Source organism: Erinaceus europaeus, chromosome 19, assembly GCF_950295315.1.
Source record: "Erinaceus europaeus chromosome 19, mEriEur2.1, whole genome shotgun sequence".
In the NCBI taxonomy this organism is placed as follows: Eukaryota; Metazoa; Chordata; class Mammalia; order Eulipotyphla; family Erinaceidae; genus Erinaceus; species Erinaceus europaeus.
This window is the reverse complement of record NC_080180.1, coordinates 30,299,178-30,311,214: the sequence shown is the minus strand read 5'-3', so window position 1 is coordinate 30,311,214 and position 12,037 is coordinate 30,299,178. Positions and strand designations below refer to the sequence as shown.

General features: G+C 45.5%; 1 protein-coding gene across 5 annotated transcripts in view; it reads left to right on the top strand.

Moving 5' to 3' along the window:
* GFRA2 (GDNF family receptor alpha 2) overlaps positions 1 to 12,037 on the top strand; it is a 104,697-nt gene that overhangs the window by 28,334 nt on the left and 64,326 nt on the right. For all 5 annotated transcript variants that reach the window (XM_060178784.1, XM_060178785.1, XM_060178787.1 and 2 more), the window contains one exon: positions 9,740 to 10,094. In XM_060178784.1, the coding sequence (XP_060034767.1) occupies positions 9,740 to 10,094 (355 nt within the window). The remainder of the gene's footprint in view (positions 1 to 9,739; positions 10,095 to 12,037) is intronic.

Sequence of the window (12,037 nt, the reverse complement as noted above, 5' to 3'; positions counted from 1 at the left end):
CAGCTCTTCTCTGGGGTGCCTCTCTGTCCCATTTGTCCTTGCTCCTTTCCACCTGCCTGTGCCTCCCTCTGCTGGTGTCCTGACAGGAGCACTGAACCAGAAAGGACAGCTGGACTGGTGGGAGCTCCCACCACAGAGCAGCATCTATGTGGGCAGCAGCTGTGGTCCTTGTTTGGGTGCAGGGTCTGGCAGCAATTCAGGGAGCCTAGGGAGGGGTTCTCCACTGGGGTGCTCTCAACCCCTGAATCCCTCTCTCAGGCTCCATCTCCAGGCATGCTCAAGTCTTGTCCTTCTGCCCAGCCTTTGCCCCCACTATTCCCTCTGCCTGGGACCCCTTTTCTGAGCTATCTGCTTCTCTGGCTCAAGCTCAGATCTGAGCGGAGATGTCACTGCTTCTGTGTCCCCTCCCCTCCAGTCTCCTGCACACTGACTTCCCAGACACACAATGTTGTTAGCCCTGCACTGCACCTGCTTCTTTGTCCCCAGCTGTGTCCCTGGGGAGGGCATAGAGCAGTCCTTTGACATCTGGCTTACAAGCTTCACAGGTGCCAGAGTGGTACTTTGGTTCTCTCTCATTAATACATACATTAATTAATTGAAATTATTTGTTAATCAAATGATTGGAAAACAAACCTTGATTCGCTTTCCTGCCTTAATTCCCCCTTCACAGCAAGAAGAGAGGAAACTTCTGTGTCTTTCTGCTTTTTTCTGTAGAGCAGTTGCTGGGTTGGCAGGGGTGTTTGCTCAGCCTTGGCTTATTCTAGTTTAACATTTTATTTTGACATGATTTAAAGCTAATAAACAAGTTGAAGAAATGAGAGAAGTAGATCTTGGATGCCCTTTAGCTTCTCCAATTATTGACAACTTATATTTTTCTTTAAAGAAAGCTTCAGTAATTTGAATTCCAATATTTTTCAGTAGTCCATGTGTTTACTTATTTTACCAGTGCACTGCTGAGCTCTGACTTATGGTGGTGTAGGGATTGAACCTGTGACTTTGGAACCTCAGGCGGGGAAGTCTTTTTGTATCACCATTGTGCTGACTATTGATGCCAGTGCTGTCAGATTTTGGGATTGCATTTCCATGGCATCTGCACCTTACTGCACCCTCCACCAGAATGCAGTGCAATGGCTCCATCCTCATCCATCACTCCTGCCTTTCACTTTACAGCCACTTCTGGATTGGGCTCCACACTGATGCCTGGTTGGATATAGACCTGTACTGGCCATTTTTGACAGCTTGGCATCACTTTCTTGAGAGCTTGTTTGGAGGTTCTAGCAGGGCAGCACAGCTATGCTTATGCTCTCAAGTGAAAACTGATCCTTTTTTTTTAATTTTAAAATTATTTTATTTTATTTTTTTATATTTCAATTTTAAAAAATTTTTTATTTAAGAAAGGATTAATGAACAAAAAATAAGGTAGGAGGGGTACAACTCCACACAATTCCCACCACCCAATCTCCATAACCCACCCCCTCCCATGATAGCTTTCCCATTCTCTAGCCCTCTGGGAACATGGACCCAGGGTCATTGAGGGTTGCAGAAGGTAGAAGGTCTGGCTTCTGTAATTGCTTCCCCACTGAACATGGGCGTTGACAGGTTGGTCCATACTCCCAGTCTGCCTCTCTCTTTCCCTAGTAAGGTGTGTCTCTGGGGAAGCAGAGCTCCAGGACACATTGGTGGGGTCTTCACTCCAGGGAAGCCCGGCCAGCATCCTGGTGGCATCTGGAACCTGGTGATTGAAAAGAGAGTTAACATACGAAGCCAAACAATTTGTTGAGCAATCATGGATCCCAAGCTTGGAATAGTGGAGAGGAAGTGTTAGGGAGGTACTCACTGCAAACTCTAATGTACTTCTGCTTTCCGGTATATATTTTGCAGTAGTTTATGGATACGTGTGAACATAAGCTCTCTCTCACAGAAACTGGTGTATATCTAGGTTATGGGACTTTGTTAGAAAGTGAACTACCTGAGATGAAATTAGAGTGTAGTATAAAAGGAAAGGTCTCACCCGAGTAATGAAGCCGAAGGGTTGTCATTCTACATGTGAAGTCTCTGGAAGCAGTCTGAGGTGAAGCATGTTGAGGTGGCAATCGTTGTGTTGGTTAGGTTGTGATCGGCGGATGCAATATTATTTGGTTTGGATTGGGAGACGCATACGGGAAAGTGGGCCCTGTCCAAGGGTTCCAGGACTGGGGGAAGTAGGGGCTCTATAGTGGAGATGTGAGGTTCCTGCTGTCTTAGGGTTCAAAAAGACAATCGATAGTTAATGTTATCATCACATTGTTTGGTAATTGGGTTAACTTTGAAAAGTCCTTTTGTTATGGTTTGCTGTACAGTATCCAGTATCTTGTATATAGCTGTGCTATTGGATGCTTCTAATCTACTTGGTCTAGGCTTTTGAGAGACTCCGCATATCAAATACACAGCCTATATATTAAAAAGATTCAGTTTGTGTTTTGAGAAACTTTGAGACATACAACTGATTTTCCCCCTCTAATATTAATTAACTACTGATTTATATGTCTACATTTTGCTAGGAGTGTACATAAACACCATTCCCACCACCAAAGGACTGTGACCCATCCCTCCCACCCACTCCCACCCCCCACTGGCCCAGGAAGATGCAGGTCTACCCCTCACCACAGGGTTTTTACTTTGGTGCCCTACTTACAATTTGATCAGGTCCTGCTTTTAGTTTCTCTTTCAGATCTTCTTCCTCAACTTCTGTTGATGAGTGGGATCATCCCATACTCATCTTTATCTTTCTGACTTAGTTCACTTAACATAATTCCTTCTAGCTCTGTCCAAGATGGGTCAGAGAAGGTGGGTTCATTGTTCTTGATAGCTGCATAGTATTCCTTTGTGTATATATACCACAGCTTTCTCAGCCACTCATCTGTTGTTGGGCACCTGGGTTGCTTCCAGGTTTTAGCTATTATGAATTGTGCTGCTATGAACATAGGAGTATACACCTCTTTTTGGTTGGGTGTTATGGAGTCCTTGGGGTATAACCCCAGGAGAGGAATTACTGGATCATATGGAAGGTCCATGTCTTGCCTTCTGAGAGTTTTCCAGACTGCTCTCCACAGAGGCTGTAGCAATTTACCTTCCCACCAGCAATGTAAAAGGGTTCCTCTGTCCCCATATCCTCTCCAGCATTTGTTGCTGCTGTCCTTTTTGATGTATGCCATTCTTACAGGAGTGAGGTGGTATCTTAGTGTTGTCTTAATTTGCATTTCTCTGACAATCAGTGACCTAGAGCAGTTTTTCATATGTTTGTTAGCCTTTTGGATCTCCTCTGAGGTGAATGTTTTGTTCATATCCTCTGCCCATTTTTGGATGGGGTCATTTGCTTTTTTGGTGCTAAGTTTGCTGAGCTCTTTATATATTTTGGTGATTAGTTTCTTGTCTGATGTCTGGCATGTGAAGATCTTCTCCCATTCTGTGAGGGGTCTCTCTGTTTGTTTAATAGTTTCTTTGGCTCTGCAGAAGCTTTTCAATTTGATGTAGTCCCATTGGTTTGTTTCTGCTTTAGTCTTCCTTGCAATTGGGTTTGATTCATCAAAGATGTACTTGAGGTGTAGGTGGGAAAGTGTTTTACCAATGTTTTCCTCTAAGTATTTGATTGTTTCTGGTCTGACATCTAGGTCTTTGATCCATTTGGAGTTGATTTTTGTTTCTGGTGAGATAAAGTGGTTCAATTTCATTCTTCTCCATGTTTCAACCCAGTTTTCCCAGCACCATTTATTGAAGAGAGCCTCCTTTTTCCATTTAATCCTTTGGGCCCCCTTATCAAAGATTAGATGCCCATAGGTGTTGGGATTTACTTCTGGGCTTTCAATTCTGTTCCACTGGTCTGTGTGCCTATTTTTGTTCCAGTACCATGCTGTTTTGATGATGATGGCTTTATAATATAGTTTAAGGTCTGGGAGTGTGATGCCTCCATTTCTGTTTCTTTTCCTCAAGATGGTTTTGGCAATTCTAGGTGTTTTCAGGTTTCAGATAAATGATTGTATTGTTTGTTCTATTCTCTTAAAGAATCTTGGTGGAATTTTGATGGGTATTGCATTAAAGTTGTATATGGCTCTGTGGAGAATATTCATTTTGATGATGTTTATTCTTCCAATCCATGAGCATGGGATATCTTTCCATTTCTTGGTATCAGTTTCTATTTCCTTGAGTAGCGACTCATAGTTTTCAGCATACAAGTCTTTCACTTCTTTGGTCAACTTTATTCCTAGGTATTTGATTGATTTTGCTGAAACAGTAAATGGGAGTGATTTCTGGATGTCTTCTTCTTCAGATTTAGTGTTTGCATAAATAAATGCGACTGATTTTTGTACATTGATTTTGTAGCCTGATACCTTGCTATATTGCCTAATAACTTCCAGTAATTTTCTGCTGGATTCTTTGGGTCTTTCTATGTATACTATCATATCATCTGCAAATAGTGAGAGCTTGACTTCTTCCCTTCCAATCTGTATTCCTTTGATTTCTTTCTCTTGCCTGGTTGCTATGGCAAGAACTTCCAATACTATGTTGAAGAGTAACGGTGACAGTGGACATCCCTGTCTAGTCCCCGATCTGAGGGGGAATGCTTTCAGCTTCTGTCCATTGAGTATGATGTTGGCTGTTGGCTTGCTATATATAGACTCCACTATCTTGAGGAATTTACCATCTATTCCCATTTTTTTGTAGAGTTTTGATCATGAATGGGTGCTGGATTTTGTCAAAGGCTTTCTCTGCATCTACTGAAATAATCATGTGGTTTTTGGCTTTGCTTTTATTGATGTCGTGAATGACATTGATTGACTTTCGGATGTTGAACCAGCCTTGCATTTCTGGGATGAATCCCACTTGGTCATGATGAACAATCTTTTTGATGTGTTGCTGTATCCGGTTGGCCAAGATCTTGTTTAATATTTTGGCATCTATGTTCATCAGAGATATTGGTCTGTAGTTTTCCTTTTTTGTTCTGTCTCTATCAGCTTTTGGTATCAGGGTGATGTTGGCTTCATAAAAGGTGGAAGGGAGTATTCCTGTTTCTTCAATCTTATGGAATAGCTTAAGAAGTATGGGTATTAACTGTTTCCTGCAAGTTTTGTAGAATTCGTTTGTGAAGCCATCTGGTCCAGGACTTTTGTTGTTGGAGAGATTCTTAATAACGGTTTCAATTTCTTTGTCTGTGATTGGTGCATTTAGATTTTGTAGTTCTTCTTGGTTCAGTTTTGGAAGTGCATAGGTTTCTAGGAATTGTTCCATTTCTTCCAGATTCTCTAGCTTGGTGGCATATAGTTCTTTATAGAAGTTTCGCAGGATTCTCTGGATTTCTGTGGTGTCAGTTGTGATATCTCCTCCATCGTTTACAATTCTATTAATTTGAGTCTTCTCTCTTTTTTGTTTGGTGAGTCTGGCTAGGGGTTTGTCAATTTTATTTAATCTTTCAAAGAACCAACATTTGGCTTCATTGATCTTTTGTATGGTTCTCTTATTTTCGATGTTGTTTATTTCTGCTCTAACTTTAGTGATTTCTGTCCTTCTGGTTGCTTTAGGGTTCCTTTGTTCCTCTTCCTCTAAGTCCTTGAGGTGTGCATTAAGGTCGTTCATTTGAGCTTCTTCTTGGTGTTTAATATGTGATTGTATGGCTATAAGTTTCCCTCAGACTGATCCTTTTCTACTGGTGCAGGCCATCTTCTCTTAGTGTTAGCTTGGGAAAGGGGCACAAATTGAGGATGGAAAGAGGAAGGGGACTCCTGCCTATCCAACAAGATCAGCCTAATCAGTCCTGGTGATCAGTGGGGTGACAGATGTTGCAGCTAGAAAACCCTCACATATTTTCAGTCAATTTCTTCTTTTTTATATCGTTTACTTACTGTATAGAGACAGAGCAATATTGAGAGGGTTAGGGGAGATATAGATGAAAAGAGAAAGAAAGATACCTGCAACAGTTTCACACCTCACCATTCATGAAGCTTCCCTCTAGGTGGGGACCAGGGCCTTGAACCTATGTCCTTGTGTATTGTAACATCTGGGTTCTACTAAGTGTGCCACCACCTGTCCCACTTTGTAATGTGTGTACTTAACCAGATGCGCCACCGCCTGGCTCATACCTGTCTCACTTTGTGTCAATTTCTTAATTATGTTACACACCAACACTTTTTTTTTTTTATTGCAACCAGGGTTATTGAAATTATGGCTTGGTGTTGGCACTACTAGTCCACTGCTCTCAGCAGCCATTTGTTTCTTTCTTTTTTTTTCTATTTTTTTAATTAGATAGGACAGAGAGAAATTGAGAGAGGATAGGCATATAGAGGAGAGAAAGACACCTACAGACTTGTGTCACTGCTTGTGAAGCGAATCCCCCTGCAGGTAGGGAACAGGAGCTTGAACCCAGGTCCTTGTTCATGGTAATATGTGCACTTAATGAAGTGTACCACTGCCTGGCCTCCCAAATCAATGCTTTTTGAGCACTGTAAACTAGACAGTGTTAATCAAAAGCATATTCACCAGACACTGAGAGCTATATCCAACAAAGCCCCTACCTTCTTGGAACTTGCCTTGGAAATAAACAGATGAATCAGCAGGTGTGCATTATGGTAGCTGGTGCTGAGAACTATGGGGAAAAGAGTTTTGAGCACGGGGTGAGGAGTGTGACTTGTTACTGAGTGTGACTTGTTACTGTGATCAACAAGGTCCCTAAAATAAATGGTAGCACTTGAGCAGAGACCTAAAAGAAGTAAGGAAAAGAGCCCTGTGGCCATGGAGGTTTGAGAAGATCCTGCCAGACTGAGGAGGCAGCAGGTGCAAAGGCCCTTAGGTCAGGATTTGTTCCAGGAAGAGCACGGAGGGGTAGGATGAGCAGGGGAGCTGGTGGGAAGTAAGGTCACAAAGAGCAGCACTGGCTAACAGAAATACAACACAAATGTAATTCTACTTTTTCTAATAGCTACATTAAAGAAGTACACTGAAGCAAATGAAGTCAACTTTAACAGTATGTTTGCTTAACTCAATACATTCCAAATGTTACTCATTCAGCGAGTAATCAAAGTAAGGCTTATTTTGAAAGACTTTATATTTTTTCCCCCTCTACTTAGTTGACGAAATCTGGTGTGTATTTTCAAAATCTGTGCACACATCTCATTTTGGGCAAGCCACTTGAGTGGCTTTGCAACTTGATTGACCAGGTTTGACTAGTTACATCCATTCTGGAGAGCACAGACCACACCCAGGCATCTGAATGGAGTGGGGGAGTCTTGGAAAGCGCTGGTGCCCCAGTGTGCTGTCCCTCAGCTTTGGTTTCTAGAAGTTCATCCCTGCTGCAATGAGAGGGAGGTGGCTATAGGGCTGGCGATGGTGGGAGCAGGGACCAGCCAGGGAGACTGGGCAGGGCCTCTTAGCAGCACCCACTATGGGAGCTTCTGGCTGTGCATTGAAGGTAGGATAGCCAGACTTTTCTGTGGTGGTGTTTGAATGGGAGAAGCCCAGGAAGAACCAGGGTTTTCAGGCTGAGCTACCAGACAGGAAGTCTGTGATGTGATGGGGGAAGGCTAGAGTTCAAGCATCTTGGGAGAGCATGGGGTTTTCTGTACATGAGCTGAGTTTGCCTTGTGCTGTTAATCTTCCCAGTAGAGTTAGTGAGCAGGCCTTTGGACATGTGATTCTTGGGTCCAGAGCAGAGGTCTGGCTGAGGATAGAATCTGAAGTCATGAGGCAACTGAGGACCCCAGGAATGGGTGCATGGAGAGAAGAGGGGCAAGTGACAGGAAGCCCACAAGGAAAGGGGATCAAAGGGTATGAACAACTGTGGTACTGCTGCTGGATGGGGGCAGGGGAGGCCCAGGGGCCCCTGGTCACTGATAGGAAAGTCCAAGGAAGACCAGTAACTTATTTGAAAGTGCTCACTTTGCTTATTTGTTTTATGAAAGGGAGAATGTGTGAGAGATATCGAGAGAGTACATGCAAGAGAGGAGAGAGAAAGACTAAGAGAGACTGAGAGAGGTCGAGAGATTTAGCATATACTGTGCTGGGATTGGGGGGGTCAAACATGAGCCCTTAGACTATGCTGTATTGCTGAGCTATCTCCCTGGCTTGAACATTTTGCTTTCAGGGTGAGCAGACTAGGGTAGCCACTTAGCATGGGGTATATAGTCATGAGGACCTCTTTTTTACTTTAACATTAAGCAACATGGCAGCTGGTGGAGCTGCACCCATGAGGTGGCAAAGAGAGGAAGCATGAAATCTCATTTATGCTCCCAGTGGAGTGAGAACTGTTTGCAGAGAAGGAAACTGAGGCAAAGAAAGGTCTAGTCATTTGTCCAGGGCCATGTAACTGGTAAGAGGAGGCAGCAGCTGGGTCCCAGTGCAGACGGCATCTTAACTACATGCCACTCTTCTCACTGGTGAAATCTCTTTCCCTCTTTTGTCCAGTCTAGTCACAGCAGGCAGGGATACACAGAGATAGGACTCGGTGAGTCTTTAGTGACCAAGTGTGTAGACATGAGGTTCTGTTCTGGGAAGGCTTGGGCACCAGAGCTCTAGCTCAGTCCATTCATCAGCTCTTCTTAAAAAAATTTTATTTATATATATATATATATTTTGCCTCCATGGTTATTGCTGGGGCTTGGTGCTTGCAGTATGAATCCACTACTCCTGGTGGCCATTTCCCCCATTTTTTTTAACTGGATAGGACAGAGAGAAATTGAGAGAGGAGGGGGAGATAGAGAGGGAGAGAGATAGACACCTGCAGACCTGCTTTATAGCTTGCAAAGCAACCCCCCTGCAGGTGGGGAGCTGGAGGCTCAAACCAGGATCTTTGTACTGGTCCTTGCACTTTGTACTATGTGCACTTAACCCAGTGCTCCACCATGCACCCCCCCCCCCCCCGCTCTCTCTCTTCTCATTGCACCACCTCGTGCTGCCACAAACTGAGTCTTTACTTCTGCCAGTATACTGGATGACCTTGAGACCCTTTCTTCCTTGGGCTTCCTTCTTTATACAATAGGTTTGAAAGTAGTTAGAGGGTCTCTTATTAGACTCCCACTGGAGCAGGTCAGGGTGTGCAGGCTTAACTCCACCTCCCATCTGTCATCAGGAGGGACAGATGCTCTATTTGTAAGGTGATGATAGTCCCTAAACAGCTCAGATCATGGAGGAGGTTAGCCCCTAAGGGGAACACACCCATTCCTGAGAGTCCTGCTCTCAGCACATGGTGGCTTAGGAGCTCTGCCCAGTTAGAGCCTGAGGCTTCCACCAGTCCCACCCCTTCAGTGGGGGGTTTTCAGCAATACCCCCTGCAACATTTTGAAATGTGTAGGGACAGTTTTATAGATGCAGTGGTGGGTGTGAGGAGGCCTCCAATGCTCAGCTCTGTGCTGGATGACCAGGGCCCTGGCCCCTCTTGGCTCAGCTGCCACTTGGTGGTACGTTTCTGTGCTGGTCACTCTATGTCCCCATATTCTACATTAGTGAACAGGCTCATGACTAGGTTGAAATTGACAGCTGCCACTGTGATAGCTCACTATCTGCATGGCTCACTGAATGTTGGACATGTCCTGAGCATTTTGGGGACCTGGGGACATTGGATCACAGGGCCTTCACCACAGCCTTAGCAGGTGGGGGCTTCAGAGTGAGCCCTGTTCACAGGAGGAGAAACTGAGGCACTGGAGAGCACACAACAAGCTTGAGTTTCTGCCCTGTGCCCATTGCAGGCATCTAATCTGTTATCTCTGCTCCTCAGGGACAGGGGCAGACCCGGTGGTCAGTGTCAAGAGCAACCATTGCCTGGATGCTGCCAAGGCCTGCAACCTGAACGAAAACTGCAAGAAGCTCCGCTCCTCTTACATCTCCATCTGCAACCGCGAAATCTCGCCCACAGAGCGCTGCAACCGCCGCAAGTGCCACAAGGCCCTGCGCCAGTTCTTTGACCGTGTGCCCAGCGAGTATACCTACCGCATGCTCTTCTGCTCCTGCCAGGACCAGGCATGTGCCGAGCGCCGCCGCCAGACCATCTTGCCCAGCTGTTCCTATGAGGACAAGGAGAAACCCAACTGCCTGGACCTCCGCAGCGTGTGCCGGACTGACCACCTGTGCCGGTGAGAGTGCCTTGGGGATCCTGGGGGGTTCTGGGGTGTCATGGGGTGCTCGATCTTCACAGCTTCTTCAGTGCTTACTGGGCTATCAATCTGAGCTCAGTGAGGAGGGCAGTGGGATTTGCACACAGTGATTGTCATTGCCATGCACTTACCTAAACACTCCACCCTCTACCATCTATCTGTTCATCTTCTGTATGCCATATACTCATTCACCCATTCATGCACTATGGTTTACAGTCTGCCCACTCTATGCCCAACCTTGTATAGTGTGTGTGAGTCTGAGTATGTGTGTTTGGAAATGGAGGCAAGGAACCCCAGAGTTTACCACTTGGCATCACAGACTCCTGAGCCTGGATTGAGAAGGCCCCTTCATTGAATCTGATCTCTCCTATGTGTTAGCGAGCATAAATCAAACCACCATCCACTGCAAGGAAGCAAAGATGTTTATTGACGAATTGCAATCCGGGCCGAGATGGTGACTGGTGTTAGTCTACCAAGCTCGACCCCGAACAGGGCTCAAGCCACACAATTTATAGGAATTCAGAATACACTCAGAGAGGGGGAGCACATCACCTTATCAACCTACATCCAATAACAGGCTATAGCAAACACAAAATCCAATCATTTCAAACTTAGCAAAAAGCGGGGTCCATACAAAGCAAAGCGCGGGCTAATTTCAAACCTTGCAAAACCAGACAACCAATAAGACTTGACCAGGTATTAGGTCCTCACATCCCCCTACCGTCATACCAGGCCATACCAGGCCATCTGGTGACCAGTTTACTGCTGGGGCTGTGCAGAGGTCCTGATAAGGCTAGCCCTCACACAGAACTTCTGCAAAACACCTGATGACCTTCACTGATTAGTCCCGTTCTTCAAAGGGAAAAGGGCAAGGAATTTTCCACCTCATACTACAAGCAACTCATACTAAAAGCACTTAACAAACAACTGCATAAAAAGGGAATTTCAAGGCTACTGCCTTTTACACTATGCAGGAAGTCCTACCAGCTTGATACCCTGGCAGATATCACGGCCAGGGGCTCAGTAAATTGTGGAGGTGCTCACCCCACACTGAGCTGAGCCATTGTGATGTTGGGGTGGTGCATGGGTCTGTGCTCTGACAGCCCTTGAATTTGAACTTTCCTGCTTCTTAGCTTTGTAGCTTGAGAAACTCTTGAGTCCTCATTTGTCTACTGATGAGACGGGATTAGAAGTGTCTCTCCTCTGAGTTATTGTGAGGACCAGAGGGTGCCGTGTGTCTCCAAAGCTTCACACAAAGCTTGGCATGCTGTTAGTTCTAATGAGTGCAGCCTAGCTGGAAGGGTGTTTGTTGTTGCAGTGAGTTGAAATCTGCCTCTTTACAACTCTCCTCCTTTGCTGTTTGTTGTTAAGCTTTTGTGCCCAGTGCTTGGTTCTGAGGCCTATGTGTGAGGAGTGCTGAGGCCCAGAGGGTAGAGAAACCAGGAGACTGTCCATCCCAGTGCAGCGGGATAGTGGACAGGGACTGTGGACTCCAGGGGAGGGTCCACTGAGGGTGGGGTGGGGTTATGGGTGTCCTCTCATTCAGTATGTACATGGAGGTCACTGCTGTCATCCTGTTAATCTGCCAGGTGGGGAGGGAGAAAAATAACAGGCCTAAGGTCACAGGGTGCAGACATCTCAGTGCTGAGACCTGGTTACACGACCTCCTTTTTAGATTAGAGTGCTGTTCTGGCCTGGGATAAGACAACAGCTGTGGGGTTGGAGAGATGGTATGGTTTTTAAGTGGACACGGCAGGGCTGGGTGAGCAATTGAGTGTTCCTGGAGGTGGAAACAGCTGTTTTGTTGACTCCATAACCCACCTCGGCAGTATGCACTCCAGGAGTATGGCTGAGTGGATATGTGAATGGTCACTGCTATGTTTCCTGGCCAGATGCCTGTGGGGCAGTGGGGCCAGTGTGTG